Source organism: Panulirus ornatus, chromosome 37 (assembly GCF_036320965.1).
Source record: "Panulirus ornatus isolate Po-2019 chromosome 37, ASM3632096v1, whole genome shotgun sequence".
Taxonomy (NCBI): domain Eukaryota; kingdom Metazoa; phylum Arthropoda; class Malacostraca; order Decapoda; family Palinuridae; genus Panulirus; species Panulirus ornatus.
The window spans coordinates 18,042,199-18,059,698 of record NC_092260.1 but is presented as its reverse complement, the minus strand read 5'-3'; the positions used below and the strand labels follow the sequence as shown (position 1 = coordinate 18,059,698).

The 17,500-nt window shown below is 41.4% G+C and overlaps 1 protein-coding gene across 1 annotated transcript in view; it reads left to right on the top strand.

Annotated features, from left to right (window-relative positions):
• The window catches only part of LOC139760556 (protein tramtrack, alpha isoform-like), a 443,543-nt gene extending 426,130 nt beyond the window's left edge, over positions 1–17,413 (top strand). The window contains exons 6-8 of the mRNA XM_071683894.1: positions 1,187–1,398; positions 5,252–5,487; positions 9,237–17,413. Of these exons, the coding sequence (XP_071539995.1) occupies positions 1,187–1,398; positions 5,252–5,487; positions 9,237–9,417 (629 nt within the window). The 3' untranslated portion in view covers positions 9,418–17,413. The remainder of the gene's footprint in view (positions 1–1,186; positions 1,399–5,251; positions 5,488–9,236) is intronic.
• The last annotated feature ends 87 nt before the right edge of the window (positions 17,414–17,500 follow it).

Here is a 17,500-nt window from a genome sequence, read left to right as displayed (position 1 = left end):
CGCGCAATGGATGTTAAGCCCTCAAATGTTTTGCTTCAGTCTAGCAAATTTTATCCGCTTTCCAACATAAAAGTAATTCTTCAAAGACCACAACATTATTGGCCAGTTATTTAATCCTAAAAGCAGAGTCCCTAACTGTCTGCAGTTGTGCATTTTACATGAACACAGTTGCTGTCCGCTTCCAGGATAGGTGTGCACGTGAATCAGACATACAGACAGTCGGACGTGGCCTCCACCAACTACTGTGTTTTTTAAAACTTTGGTGACAAATTACTGTCTCACTGAGAACCCATAATCAGTCATTAGAGAACGCTGTAAGGCTCTCTGATCATAACATTATTTTTTTCTTTATGGATATGTGATGCTTATGGCACGACCTCTGGCTTAATATTCCTGTCATTGTGCTATAGTGCGTATGTTCGACACATATATTGATAAGGAAGCAGGAATGGCTCACCAAACTACTGTTTCCCGCACTAGACAAGAAACCACCTAACCGGTTTTGTGTTTGCATGCGTCTTTCCTGATACATTACATTCAAATTTCTTTCTCAAACATAATGTAAATACCGTTTAGAGTGTAAAATTAGTCTATCTAAAATGCATCTTCATTTCATTTATATTCATTTAGTTAATTCATGTATTTTCATTATAGTCTTAATTCACTAACATATAAATCACTCACTCAGATGCTATAATTACCATGATAACATCTGTTAATGTGATCTTGAACATACAGTTTCTTTAAGACCTGACCATAATAACAGAATGGCGAAAGCTCGTCTCAGTTGTTCCATGATGTTTCGATACCACCTCAAAAGAATGTGAAGTGCGTACTCTCAATTTAGTACCCTTACATAACACTGTCATGCAGTATACCTTCCAGCTGGAAGACCATGGTTTCCACAGTGAGAGGTAAAATCTGGAGCTACATCCCATTAATTATGACATTACATCTACAGCCATACATTACAATTGGCAAGCCTAGCCGCTTACAACCTAACATGCTAACACTCTGGTTCAACGCCACCACATGCATCAACACCCTTGTCTTGTCCCTCACTCGTATACACACACACGCCCATCCCGGTGACACGACTGCCGTGTCTGAACACCAAAATTTGTTGCCCCAATCCTGTAATGCGACACCATCCACGATCTTAAAACATCCACGTCTCCTCTTACAGAACTGTGCTGCGTGCCGGACATCTGGACGGCCGAGGGAGGTGTGGTGAGAGGGTCGACACCCATCAAGCAGGAGCGGCCGACGCCCACACCCACGCCCGGGACGCCCACCTCCACCCCGGCAGTGACCCCAGCCACCACACCGACGCCTCTCCTCACCAGCCCGAGTCTTCCCTCGATACTAGCGCCCATGCAACAAGTGCCGCTTGACTTGGTGGTTATACGTTCCCACTTTCGTCCCTTACCTTGTTGCCTAATTGTCTCTAATTTGCAAATGATTTAGTCTAAGGTTCACTACCCTCTCATCTTCTCTAATTCAAAATCCTCGGCTTCTACGGCCGGCTTTGAACCTCGCTTGGATAATGTTAGGGACCGAGTCAAAGGCCATCTTTAATACACCCTCCATCCTCATGAAATTACATGTTCATGAACGCTAAACTACATTGTGACTACACTCCCGTCTTCATTACCCCTTGACACCCCTTGCCACCGACCTGACTCTACGGGGCAGGTCAAAGGTCAACGACACTACACCCTCATTTTCACTGCACATCTCTACAACCTTGACACCATTTACCTTGAACTTAAGAGGTCAGGACAAAAAGGTTATATTCACTGTACTCTTCTTCACATCATTATCTTCACTATACCACCACGCAGTAAAAGGTCGTCATCACTACACCCCAGCAGCCCAGCTTAGGATTAATAGCATTACTTTTTTTGTTTTGTAATGTAATTATTTCCACAGAGAAGCACTCAATACCCAAGCATCATTATCAAAACCATTTAAAAAAGAAAGAAATGTTTGGCTCTCAGACACCGCTGAGTATAAATGATATACAAAAATAGATTTTACTGCCAACAAAATGATAAAATTGAATTTCTTTACATTTACCACTCTCAAGGGAGGTAATGCCAGAAAAAAACCCTGCAATAACACAAGAAAAGAGTCAAAATGGCATCTCCGATCAGTTCTGTAAATATAGCAACAACATCTGCTCTTTGAGAGTCTCAGGTGATGCAACTGCGAACGATTAGAGTAAAAACGTTCCAGTGAAAGAAACAGATGGCGATGAAAGCCTTTTTAAATTGACGATGAATGCCGTCCTTTCAAAGAACCATCTGCCGACTACGTGGCTACAACTGAAAAAATATAAAACCGGATGGCTTTAAATAGTGGCAATTTAATTTTCTTTAAATTTCGTTGCAAACAGAATAAAACGCCTACCTACCTCCTATCTATCTACCGAGCCATTTTCAGAAATTCAACTGTCTGAGCACCAAACAGTTTTTTCCCCTTCTTCATGATCTAATAGACATTCTGTTTGATATTTGCATACAATGTTACTTGACTTCGCCTGCTTGTGGTTACGCCGTGACAGAACTTCCCATCCCAAAGGAATCCACCAATCTTTCCCTGATACTGAACGCAGCGTAGCCTTGAAGCTGTAGGAGTTCGTGGAGAAGGCGTCTTGGCCTCATTATAATAACAGAGATACTCTTCTGATTCAGTTTACACTAGTCACTTTTCTTATATATAAATATTTCACATTATCTTTCACATCTAACTGTTTACACTCAGTTCGTTTTATGACGATGAACTATACCTGTCGCTGTGCGTTGGGATCATTTCTGATTGCACAGTTCACTGTCTACATAAAGTAAATAGATGATATGGCCCATGAAGCCTAGGAAAGCGTTCACGTTTGTGTCCTTGTCTTCTCTCGAGAGAAAATCCTCTCGTCGTCATCCTCCTCCTCCTCCTCCTCCTCCTCCTCTGTCGTCCGCCTTCTTTTCTGGTACATTATTTTCTTTGCCTTTCCTCAGTGTCCTGTCTTTCCCACATGTTCCGTGTCTACCGTTACTTGTGACGTTTTCATTGAGTATGCCTTCCTTCTCTTCCGTTACCTGATGATTCTTCGCCGTAGATTTCTTATTCTTCGCCTCATTAAACCTAGTTCATTCCCTTTGTTTCCGACGACTTTGGGAATACTCATCTCCACCACGTCTCCTGTCTTTTTTGTGCAAAACTGCCTCTTCTTCACGAACGTGACTCGACTTTTTCCCGTTATGCCCATCTGGTTGAACTATGTCTTCTATGAATATTCATTGTCCATATCAAGTATATCACGGGACCATCCCAGCTTCACGCAGCACCGCGAGTGGAGAGTCACCTTTGGCGAGACTGTATCACTAGGAGTATAGCATTGTCAGGAATCTTTTCACTTTAAAGGGGTCTACATTTCCATGCTACTGAAGCACCGCAGTCTTGGGCTTCTGGAACGTTCAGAATGGTCCTAGGTAGCACCACGACTCTTCCACAGAAATTAGTCCTGGGATCAATAAAAATAAATATAATGAATATCAAGTGGGTGAAATGCATGACTTCAGTGAAAGAATCTCACGTTGTACATGGTCTTCTTATCCTCCCCTCTGTCTCTCTTGGTCCAGCTCTTCCGTTTCCTTTGTCTTCAAATTTCTCATCGCGTCTCATTCTTTGTTCAGCCATCACCGTCCACCTCGCTTCTCAACCACTGTCTCCTGTTCGTTTCATCTCTCATCCTCATTGTTATCTTATTCCTTGTTATCTCTTCTTTCCTTCTTTCACTTTCTCCTGACCCCTATCATCTTCTCTGTCATTTTCTCTTTACTTCTCCTTGATCACCATATGGTAAGTATGCCCTCCTTCTCACTATCTCTTCTTTCTCACTATCATATTTCATTCATTATCTCTTCTTCATTCCTACCATCTCCTCGTACTCGCTGTAATTTCTCCCTCTTCATTTCCAACTTTTCCTCCGCACAATCTCTTCATGATCATCTCCTTCAATCTACCATACAACTCCCGGTCTCCCTTCAACCAGCACATTAACTACAGCTACTTCTAACAACAACAACCTCCTCACAACGATCTCCTCCTCCTCACACACACACACCTCCGCCTCACACACAAATCTTCCTCGCAACTCCCTGCTCCTCACTTCCATCCACATCCTTTGTTGTGCCAACGTAATTTATCATTATCATTCTCTTTGCTTATCCATCTATTTCTTTTTATTATATGATGATATTCCAGGTATCAAATCTTATGTCTTGGTGCATATGTTATTACAATCTAAGGTTCAACAACTCCAGGACCTTTCCCCTCGTCCAGGGGCTCCTGCAGCTAGCTAGCTCTAAGGGTGCGCAACACTTTGTAGCAGAGACAGAGGATGAACTCCTTGAAACGGGAAGTTATATACAATCATGTGATCATATAAGGCCAGGACCCCCTTTTTATGGGGCTACTTGCAGCTCCGAGGAAAGAGCGAGAAAATGATGGACTTACTTTGGAGTGAAACGTGTCTCAAGAACACTATCCTGTTTCCTACACTGACAACGATACAGCCTCGGAAACAGTGTCTTTTTAATCGTGATGTAACCATTTGCAGACTGAGTCCAGATATATATATATATATATATATATATATAGATAGATAGATAGATAGAAAGATAGATAGATAGATAGATAGATAGATCATATAAAGAAAAAATCAAAGCAAATATTTGACAAAAGCAGAAAATAACTATTCGTTATTACCCTTATGTTGTATATGATTAGTTTTAGGACTAATGATACACACGTCTCCCCTTCTTTGTCTTCCATCCACTGTCGCCCCTCTTAAACCTTGATAATTTCCTCTCCCTCTTCACCTTTAAATACCACTACATCCCTTACCACAACCACCACCACCACCACCACTCCGATTCCCCCTGCGCCCTCAAATGCCACTCCACTTACTTTTCTGTATCACCAGAGCTATCACTCCTCCTACATCCACTACTATGGGTTAGAAACCAACACCATCCCCACCTCTGCACCACTCCACCTCCATTTCCGCGCTGCAACCACTACCATTCCCTCCTATAATCACCACCATCCACACTCCCCCTACATCCTTTTCTCTACCACCACCACCACTAACTTCCTCCCTTAACCGGCCGCACCCTCACAGCCGCCACAATACCACTGCACATCTTATGGGTCGCCTCCACTAACGTTCCTCTCCTGCACCCACTACTCCCAGGTAATAGACTCGTGTGAGAGCAACGACCTGGAACAGAACGTGACGCTGGACTACGTGCTGAATAGCAACGGGACGGCGACGTGCAAGCTGTGCGGCGAGCTCCTCCCGTCCCGCAACCACTGGTACCGCCACAAGTACAAGACCCACGCCACCGCCCTCTACCGCTGCGACGACTGCGGCGTCGTCTACAAGAGCAAGAAGGGCTACGAGACGCATATGGAGGTCAAACATGCCAAGTGAGTCGGGCGTCTGCAGGCCAACGTGTGGAAGGCAAGAGTTGTGTGGTGGGTGAGAGTTAAATAGTTCCTGACGAGGGAGAGAGAGAGAGCGATCGGGGATAATGGGTTGGCTACCTCTAATGGGATGGGGTGGTGGAGATTACTTGCTGTCATCCTCCTGTACTGCTCTAATGGACTCGGGTATTAAGGTAGCTTCTCAAGACTTTTGAACTCTTTCGTCTGATAACCAAACTTTTCTACATAATGATGAGGAGAAAATTACGAACCGTGTTACCCTGATTAATGGAGAGAGAGAGAGAGAGAGAGAGAGAGAGAGAGAGAGAGAGAGAGAGAGAGAGAGGAGAAGGAAACTACAAAAGGAGATCCACTGTAACCCATAGGTCATAAACATGTCAACGTAATGACTGGTATGGACATTTCTCCGCTAAAGTACTCTGTGGAAAGATATGTCCATAGCAGTTTCAAAAGTTTTCGGCAACACGTATCGATATCTTAGGTTTCTGATCCACTACGTTGTTAGATTATATTGTGCTTCGTCTAAAGCATGATCGTCACACACGAAAACGAAATCTGATAAACATAAAATACTAGCGGAAGACGTGCGAATGTGCGATTGCGTGAACACGAGCAATTTCCCTGAGGGACGGCCTGTAAACACAAAATCTAAAAAAGCATAAAACCTGTGTAAATTACACGAAGAACACCTGTTTGCGGACTGATTACCCGTCCCATACTATCTACACCTTCTAAGAGACAAGTACGTGGGATGTCAGTACGAAAGAATACAATTAACTCCGAGCGAATCTCAATGGTAACTGTTTCCGTCAGACGTGAGTGATGAGATATCCGAGACTCGTGTGACGTATCATCACAATCGCCATTTCTCCAGCGTGTCCTGTTACCCACAACTCTGCCTGGGTGACGCAACGTAGGTCCTTCCCCCTAGACTCAGTTCACCTCTCATCTCCCTCAGGTCTCCTAGAACCCACTGGCTTCGTGTTGGAATACGAATACATCACGTATGCGCTGCAGTTCTCGACCGTCTCGTGTATTGAAGAGAATAAGCGGTGTGTGTCCTCGCTGCAACCCAGTTAACTCGTCTTAAAGCCGGATGTCTTCTGACCTTCCTGCCTACGTCCATTATACATCCCGTGACCTCTGATCTCTTCGTCTGAAGAAAAGAAAAAAATATATATTCAGTGTAGCAGGACTGTTGCTGTATGGACGAGTCGATCTGCGTCACTGTTCTGAATCTGAGAACATCAATCAGTATCGTCATGTTGCTGACACCGATCCCCACCACATGGCGTGGATGGAAATATAATCATAATGTATATCACAATATCTTGTGATGTCTAATCCCTCTTTTGTTTTGGAATATACTCGATCCTTTTATGCCGTCATTCATTCACTCATTATGTCCGGAATGCACTCCGGTAATGGACAACTGACAGACACCAATCGGCTGTTTCATAATGCCTTTCGTCCAACTTTACACAACAGTTTCTCTCTCTTGCTTTCTTAGTTTCATCGAAAACTACCCAGGCCGCAGAACCTCAGCTGTTTCTGTGTGTGTGTGTGTGTGTGTGTGTGTGTGTGTGTGTGTGTGTGTCCAGAACACCAAAGAACTGTGATGATAAAATGATGACAGAGATGCGCTTTTGGTGACCAAGGTGTAAGATAACCTTACATGCTGCACTGTCATTCCTCACATGGATCTATTTCCCTCAGCCTTATCACCGGAAGGTAAATAAAGGTATTACTTAAGAGCGGATTACGTATGATACAATAATGGCTTCTGAACTGTGAGCGAGACGACAAAATGATTTTGTTTAAGAGATACGTCCAGCCGTCACTAAATGAGGTTGTGGTGACCACCAGTTGTCGGGAGTTTAGAGGCGTGAGAGAGTTGTAACCATGACGTCTGGTGGAAGCTTGGACCAGTCAGTCCTTCCTAGCCTTGAGGGTAATGTCAGTGCAGGCGAAGAGAGGAAAGGTAATAAACGCTGAGTGTGTGTGCAAGAAGCATGAGTTAAGGAGTTACTTGACTCGACGCTGAAGTTGCACGCATGTGCAACTCAAGTACGTGTAGGCAATGATATATGCTCGCTATTAGCAAGATAGGTGAATTTGAGAAAGATGATGTCATTACGATATATGTGGTGTATAGAAACTGCTGGATAGGAGCATGGATGAAAGTCGTTCATGATAACATGGTCACGCACAGCGTATGACAAAAGAGTTAGGCTGGTGGGAGAAGATGTACAGCAATCCCGTCAAAGATAAAAGGAACAGAGGTAGAATACACATGAGATGGATAGATTGAAGTAAGAGAAGTGATTAGGGATAGGGATTTTTCAGAGGAAGATGCTGCATGAATGATTGAGGATCGGATGCAACGGATAGGAACCTATGTATAGAGGTGGAGTATAAAAGTGAAAAAGAAGTAATAAGCTCCTGTGCTGCTGGCTATCACTTTAGGGATAGCATAGCAGGCCGTGGAACTCTTTCCTTTCCCTGAATCCCACTCTATTTTAATTTCAGCTTGGAAACAATGCAGATCTATTCTTCGTAAAGTCAAGCATATATATATATATATATATATATATATATATATATATATATATATATATATATATATATATGTGTGTGTGTGTGTGTGTGTGTGTGTGTGTGTGTGTGTGTGTGTGTGTGTGTGAGTGTGTGTGCGTGTGTGTGTTAGTGCGTGCGTGCGTGCGTGTGTGTGTGTGTGTGTGTGTGTGTGTGTGTGTGTGTGTGTGTGTGTGTGTGTGTAATTAAATCGTACCTAGTTTCTGCAGGGAAGGTACAATTAATTCCTTCCCCGTCCCATTGTACATATTCCCTACTGTCTACTGTATCAACCGGTTACAATTCTCTCGCATTCCCAGAAGTACATACGTACTTAGACGTAATAGGAGCTCTTACTTTCGCCAGGTTCCCTATACATGTATGATTCTGAAAGCCTCTTAATGAGTGACGATGCTGAGGATGGATTAATGTAGATGCAATGGGCACGAGACAAGTGAATGGTCTTTATCTAAATCCCCCCAACCCCCCACCCTTGATATTATCATTAAAAGAACACGAATTCCTCGAAATGACAAGGGAGTAATCATCTTTCTATCCTAATCACGTGAACTGTTCCTAAGTTCTCTGATGTTCCACATGAACAAATAGACCTTTCATGAAAGTAACCACAACAAGGAATCATTTAAGTTCTTCATATCTTTTGGTTAGCGGGTTCAACCTCTGCCATTTGATATAGAACCTCTCCTGAGAGATGTTGAGGATGCGTAAGTCACATTCCCATAAGGTTGTCTAATTTGTTTACACTCTTGCCTTATAAGAAATCAAAGGTTTTCTTGGTAAACATCTTCCTTACATGGAATTACCTGGGGGACTGACACCACCTCGTGAACGCTATCTGATAAGGAGCACAACCTCTGAATGACAGGACCTAGTTCTTTAACACTACATGGCCATAAACACCTGATTAATAACACCTGGTAATTGACGATATCTGGTAAATGACACAAACCTGACGACCCAACACTATCCAATGAATGACATTACCTGGTGATAGAACGGTACCTGATGAATGACACTACCTACAGAATGACACTATCTCGTTATTCAACACTGCATAATGTATGAGACCCCTTGTGAATGACGCTGCCTGATGAATGACACTGTGTCCGGTGACTAATACCTTGTATGTTCCGCAGGGTGAAGCCATCGTGCGGGGAGCGACCTCGGAAGCGGGACTGGCAAAGCGTCAACAAGTCCATGGAGGAGGCTAAGAGGCAGCAGGAGGAGGCGATGGTGAGCGCCATCATCGCCAGAGTAAAGCTAGAGTGCGCCATGGAAGGAGAGGATTGCTCCAGACGAGGCTACCAGAAGCACTGAGCCGAGAAGCAGGAGGAGAAATTACAAATATATGTGTATAGTATAAGAGTGATTAACGAGGTTGACAAATCATGATATATATTGTAAATATGGATGTAGTTATGTAGAGACGAAGAAATGAGCAAGACAGGAGGAACCCCCGCGAGATGGCTGTGGCTACTGCTGGAAGAGCCTCTACTTACGAGAAAACAGTGAAGGGTTGAAGTACAGTAGATGGACTGATAACAGTAGTGGCAAAAGAGAGCCAAGAAAGTAATGAATTACGTGAGACACAGAGGAAAAGAGGAAAAAGTTAAAGCTATCGTATAAGGACAGGGAGAGAAAGACGAAAGAGAATTAGACAAACAGTGTTCAGAACTCGAAACATGATGCGGTGATCGACAGTTCCAAAGAGGGAATGAACTGGGGTCCAACCGGACCATCTGGGAAAAAAAAGCGGTGTTAGAAAGAAAAAAAAAAGAGACGAGAAAAAAAAAAAAAAGAAAAGGTATGACTTCATTAGGTCACGAGATGCTTGAGTGTTTCAGAGTGTTTTCCAAATTTGAAACTTTACCATCAAAACAAAAACTACCGTAAGCGAGATCTGGAGGACACAAGAGCGATCCATGATACGCGAACAGGAAACCAGAACAACGAAGAAAACCAGACGCATCGGTGTAGACACCTAAGGTGCGATGAAGTTTCTACGTCAAAGGTAGACAACATAGAAACGGGACTTTATTACTCCTATTTTCAACACTCGCACGACGACTCGAATACATTCTAGGTACACTGCATTAACTCATCTTTGGTGTATTATCAAATACTAAATGCTAAAAAAGAATATAAGCATCCTCTGCCCAAGTGATGTTCTCAAAATGATCATAGACAGAAAACGGAAAAAAGCAGCAACAGAAAATATCAACCTAAAAAAAATAATAAACTATTACTATGAGAATGGGAATTGCTAAACAAAACAATTGAAGATCGACAGCAAATCAGTACATTTCCCAGTCTCAGGACCTTCCCCCACCCCCCCCTCAAGTACTGCTTGTCTTGTGAGAGTTCAGTACACATTTAACAAACAAAACAGTATTCTTAAGTATCACTTAACATGTAGAATTACCTATATGTAGATAAGTGAATTCTCACACCGTCATAATACCTCAAAAAAAAAAATAAATAAAAATACTGAAATCATAGCTAGTAGGTAACCTCACTCAAAGAGGCTTAAGAAAACGAAAGACTCATAATAATAAGTGGCGCAGGCTGAGGAACCGACACTCTCTTTGGGGGGAAGTCAAACTCTCGAGCAGGGAGGAACCGAAGGCCTGTCCACCCCACCAACATCACGTATCAACGCCGACTGACGAGCGCGGGAAACTCCACTCAGGAGTTCTTGTCGAAAAAGAGAGAGAGAGAAATTAAAAAAAGGACGAACTATTCTGAATATTTTACGTGAGCTAAACCTCTGGTGCTCCTTATGTCCAGTTTCTTATTAACAACTATCCCGTTTAATATACAAATAAAAGATAAAAAAACTTTTCCTCAGTAGAATAGACGAAGTTTCAAGTTTTTCATCAATTATAGGAGATATTTTCCTGCTTGCTGTGGGTGTGTTGATAATATTGTGCATTTCTTCATCTATATGTGTTTCTCATTGTCATAAAAAAAAAAAACATCCTTTTGAGAGATTCTCTATTGAATAGATTTATTTAGGATAAGGTTTAGCCGCGATATCGTTACCTGAGCGACGGTTCTGTCTCGCTCTCCGTTCGTTATTTTCCACCTTTTTCTCTGCCGGGGTCGGGGGTCTGGTCCCTGACGGAAGCCCAGGCGCAGTTTGTACATCAACGAATTTCATTGAATTTTATATTCTTGCAAGTGTCGGAGTTTTTGCCATTTTACTATTTGCATTAAACTTTTTAGCTTTCCAATTAATCTGAAAGGCTAGAAGTCGTGAGAATTGTGTCGATGCGTGGCATGTCGTGGATAACTGTGAATGTTTGAACATTTATGATTTTACACAAGCTCCTCTGGGTATTCTCTGGGATTCGTAGTGTATTCCGGACGAGTACGGAATCAAAGCAGGCATTTCCTTGAAGGAGGTGCTGAAGGACGAAAAATACGCTCGAGAGAGAGAGAGAGAGAGAGAGAAAGACAGAAACAATGAAATCCCGAAATATAAATTCATGTGGTAAGCCAAGACTGTAGGTTCGTGTGTTCAGTAAGTCTTCGTTTATTAAAGTTGGAGGAACAGTTCAACATTATGTACTCGTTTATTTCATACGTGTTGTTATCCGTACTGTGGTCTTTCCTCTTGACGTATTGTGTTCTCTCTCGAGTCTGTCTACTACCCTAAGACGGTGATAAATTGCCAAATGACTGTTTCATCTTTGTTTCTCCAGCCAGTCATGAGCAGGATCGGAATATGTCAAAACTAGCATCACGAATTAGCCAGTCACACAGGAGCAACACAGACACGACAGCACTCAGCCAGGCAGGAAGGAGGCCACAGACACACACACACACACACACACACACACACACACACACACACACACACACACACATCAGCGTTTTCTTTGCCTTGCTCAGCCATAAAACCAATAAACAAAATTATACTGAACATATTTCAGAATACACAACACACAAAAAAAATCCACCTGAGTCTGAGAACATGTCGCTATAGAAGCTTTCCGAATGGCTTAATTGGGAATGAAACATGAAATCTAGTCACGCTCTGTAATTAATTAGTGTGGGTAAGAATCGCCAGTTACGAATGCGGTAAACTGCCAAGATCTTGGACGGCGTGTGTGTGTGACATGTTCCGTACATATATACTTCAGGTCGAAATCAGCTGTACAGTGATTTCAGAGACTGTTACGTACCTGACCCACCCCCATGAAAATTAGGAATGACGTTTAATGATCATAGATTAAAAAAAAAAAAATAGATAGGTAGAAAGATAGCTTGAAAATCCACTTTTAAGATTCCCGAAAACAGAGAGAGAGGATCGAACGGCGGAGCCTTCGATGAACCCGACCTATTAACCTCGCTGGCTACAGTGTCCCCTGGATACGAATGTCTGTCTTTTATAAAAAAAAAAAATGTTGATGAGACAAACCGTTGCAGCGCCTGTCGCACGGAATTTTCAACTCTTCACAAATACTTACATAAGACATAAATTAGGAAGCCAGCCCTATGGTTTTACTAGCAATCTAGCCGAGAGTTTCTACATGTGAGACGCCAATTTCTTGGGGGTTCTGTAATAAGGTTATATGTGAATACCATTGATATATCAATCGAAAGGGCCATGGACACTTAACTAATTAATCATCAGTCATTCATTAATCATCGAGTCGAAGTACTTGTGCGCATAAATGACGGGTAGGGCTTTTACAACCACAATTCCAATCGATTCGGTCATATGTATCGTATTTGAATATCACAGATTCAAAGATCCACAGAAAGACGCAACAGAACGTGTGTAAGAAAAGGAATGGAACCTTGCCGTCTTAACGCTAATCTCTCCCGAACATGAATGATTTACAAAACAAACAATTCCTGTGTATCGGTAATACTTTGTTACAATAAGCCTGACATTCAAGAGTCAGACATAATCTTTTCAAAGTGTTTTGATTCTCCTTTTTTGTTCAATACTGTTACCAGAATAGTGCGTTTTTCATGTGCATGTAAAATGATTCACAAAATAAAAGTTTAAATAACTTTCTCCATAATTCAGATGTACAGTACAAAGATGCAACTTACAAATACAAGGAATTATTATCAATGATTTACAAAGAAAAAAACGATCTTCTTAGCTTCAGTTTATGTATTAACCAAAATCCTCTAAACACGTATCATAAAATAATATCATTTTGAAATACGTACGACAAGAGAGCTTGCAAGACGTTTTAACTCTTTAATCACAACTAATGACTCAAGAAACTAAGATAAATTCAGCTGCTTGAGCCGGTACTCACGCTGTATCCCAATAGATGTTTAGCGCTACGTGCTCGCTCTAACACAGCTTTGTGTAACGCTATTTTGGTGTCAAAGACGTTTGGCTGGAAGTCACGAATGCAAATGATAAGTCAAGGAGTACTTAAGCCCTAGATGCTTAGCTGACTGTTTAACGGAAGAATGGTAAGAGAAAATTAAAATGCAAACTACTTAAGGCCATACACACGAAACAGAACAAAAATAACGAGTATATGCAAAGAAATATATGATAAACTAAAACAGCAGAAGCCCAACGGCTCCTAACGAGGCTGTTTTTGACAGTGGAAGAGATAGGATAGAGGCATTCGTTGTCTTTCTGTTTATCTTTGAAGGCGTGGTTTTCGGAGCCTCATATATCACTCAACATTCTTATCACTGATGAGCAAAGAGCTACTAACTGTGTTCTCATAGATTAGCCCGGTAAGAGTAGAAAGACACACACACACATATTTCAAAGAGGAAAAACTGTAAACTTTTCGTGTAATTAAGGAAGTGCAAATAATGTAATTAAAACAAACATTTATTTTGGAAGACTCTCTTGACTTGCACTTTTCATTTTTCACTGTAAGACGAGAAGCTGCAAAGCAGTGATGCTAACCGCACAAATATGATCATAAACGAGGATTTGATGTACACTCCAGCTATTTCAAGAAAAAAAAAATGATAAATACAATATTACATTTTCTTCAAACGCGGTCTACAGAAGAGGAATCATTAAAAAGAAAAATATTACTTATATCACTTATATTATGAAGCAAAATGTTTCATTCAGGCTTTTCGTTTATATTTGTTTCCTGAAACCAGTATGTACAAATGGCAGATTAAGTCAGTACCTGCAATTCATGGGAAATTGTATTTTCCGTTGCGTGCAAATAGGTGTGATTCTCCCCCATACCGTCACAGTATGGAGAGCACATCTTTCACTGCGGTGACATTGGGTTTTTGCTCATCCGTTAACTGAAAGTATACAATTCAATGTGTACATACACGTCTTCATGTCAGTAACAGTGACATATACTGGCAATCCATGTAGAGGTACAATGTTCATGTGTACGTGTCCATGGCTCTTTTAAGCCGCTGGGTCATGACTGGGGATAAACAAACGGGAGATTATCAACGCTCACATAGTTTGTCTTTTTTTATTGTTTAGAATATATTATCGTCACCTACATTCATGGGTAGTATTAGATTTCATCTCAACAAAGTTTCCATATTCCCAGATACTTTTTTTTTTTCTCTGTTAAAGCTACTTCCTGAACATGACAATCTTGCCGAAAGAAGTCCCGGAGACTTAATTCTATATTCTATATTCGTTTAGGAAGAGTTAGTCTTTTCTTCTTTTCTTTTTTTCCTTCTTTTTGAGCAATTTGGTGCTGCGATCATTTTTCTTTATACGTATGGACTGCCTCTTCGCCCCCCGTTTTCCGGGGTGTGTTCACGAGGCTTTGAGCGAAGTAGTAGAAATTTGTTTACGTAGTACTTACTTTCCATGATGTCAAAAGGTATCGTCCAAATATTATCTTATATATTGGAATTCATTAAAAATACGTCTTTCAGTTAATACAGCGAAGTACCTAATCGTTCACTAGTCTTTGTTAAGTTAATTAGAGTTCAAGAGAGAGTAGTGAAGAAAAAAAATTACGATGTCGCCAAACACTGTGGTACACATGTTCGCTTGCTCTTCACCCTTTAGAAGTACATCAAAAACTACCTCAGATACACTGTTTTGTCACTGCACGAGATTTCTTTTCTCTTTTTTTTATCATATAAATGACGTAGCAAGGTAAGGTTCCCTGCATAATAACGTCATGTTAACTTATAAGGATAAGGATGACTGAGAATGTTGTTGAAACGGGGGTTAATTAAAATGTCATCGGCTAACTGATTGGCAGAAACAGTTATCAAACTTATTTTCTGTTTCCGTCGAAAACGCTTTAGGGCTGCCTGATGATCTGAACGATTTACAGTACATTGTAATCCCTTTTAATTGTACGAAAATTTAGGCTATAGGAACTGATTTTCATGTGTTTTCTGGCTTGAGGATGAGCAATTTTCCTGAGTGACTTTCCCTTGATATTGTTACAATGTGTTGTTGATATTTACAGTTATGATTTAGGTAGTGCTCTCTGTATCAACCTGCTTAGCTAGGAGACACAGGGGGATTGCTCTGTCCGCCGCCTTGCTTCGTTGTACGACAGACTGAGTATAATAATATACTGCAGGTAAGCGAAGCTTACCGGCACAGTGTTTGTGTGTATGCTGATGGACTACACTATAATCAAGTCTAAATCTAAATCTGTGATATAGGTAAAGACTTGTAAACTTCCTGATGCAAGTGACGGGTAGGCTAGCACGGCTCGAGGGACGGTTGGGCAATGACGTCACAAAGCAAGGCAGATTTAAGTGAGTTCGTTATCACATTTCAACGACCAGCGTGCGTGGTCCTCCAGCGTATTACATTATAATCATACAATGTTATTTCTCGCTGTATCGTAAATATATATATATATATATTTTGCTGAATATTTATATTAGTGGAACTTTTCATTAATTAATTATGGAATTACTATCGTTCAAATTGCCTTGTTTTCGTTATTAACAAAAAGTATCGTTACCTAAAATAAAAACAGCTGTTGTTGTCTTCTCGCGATATCAATAGAGCGAGTTTCCAAAATCATTAAGCAAAGGAATTCTTGTTTCTCCGACGTTCGTTCTTTACGCATAATTCTACGATACATATACTTGCATTACCCCTTATTCTCCATACTTCTCTTGAAAATACCAGCTTAGGGAACCAAAAGCTTTAGCACAAATGAAGCCAAAGAAGACAGTATTTTAGTTTTAACTAAAAAAAAAAAAATGAGTGTTTTCAATCAAATGAACTCAATATTTTTTTCTGAGAAAAAATCTGAATTTCTGGTGATGGTGAAAAGACTCACTAGTCATTACTCACATTTGTCGTAGGTGGTTTATCACTGCACTAGGGTGTGAGAACGGTTCTATGTACACTAGGTTTCTACTAAACTTTAAACAGGTTGTTGCCAGTGCTCGTTCAGGCCAGTTAGCTAGCTAGTATCTTGGGAAATGTTTCCCCCAAGCCCCCTAGGTTTCGAGTTGCCTGTTTACTTACTTCCTGCACTAGTTACCGGCGCCAAAATCCCCAACAGCCGCCGAAATAATCCAGTTATCAATTACTACGTGCAGTACAAGGCTCAACTTGAGAACGACAGTGCAACCAGTAGGTATGATAGCCTAGCCTATGGCATGTCCCTTGAAAGTCAGGTTAAAAGGCCACGTCTGTCATACCCCATGGTCGTATACCGTCGTGCTCAAGGGACGCTCCGTAGTGTTCAAGAAGAGCGCCACTGTCTTGCCCAGGGAGGTGGTGAAGATTACATTTCAGATTAGAATTACCTTTACTAATCACTCATCAGATATAGAGAAATTACATCATTTACTTCTCGTTGCAGTGGTCATCTGAGTCGGTCACTCAACAAAAGACAGTCACCCAACAGAGTCTAGGACTTTTTATGGTTTCAAAAGACATTTATCTCCTTCTCATCCGTCAGTTGTTATCAACGCAATGACAAACAAGCTTACTAAGCAGCCCAGCCGCTTTGCACAAGTTTGGAGAAAATTATAACAAAAAATGTGGATCTGAAAACAATATGTTATGAATTATGCCCGTTAATGAGCGGTCATCTTGAAGACTTAAAGACGGGTGTAATGTTACTGGAAAGCATGTGACTGATTACTGTAGGTGGCAAAACAGTATGAGAAAAGCTTGTGATTCATCGCCTCGAAAATGGCAACAGTATGTGTAAAAGGCCTGTGACTGATCAACTCTCCAATGGCAAAGATATATGTGGATAGTTTGTGACTGATCGCCTCGTCAATGACAACATTGTATGACGTTAGCATTGTGAATGAATGAATGCCTCGTCGATGGCAAAGTTATACCTGGACAGCTTGTGACTGGTCGCCTCGCCAGGGCCATCCAAATACCAGGAAGCCTGTGACTGATCGCCTCGTCAATGACAACGATGAATGAGGAGAGCTTTGTGACAGAACGACCCGACGATGGCAGCTATTCTAGCTA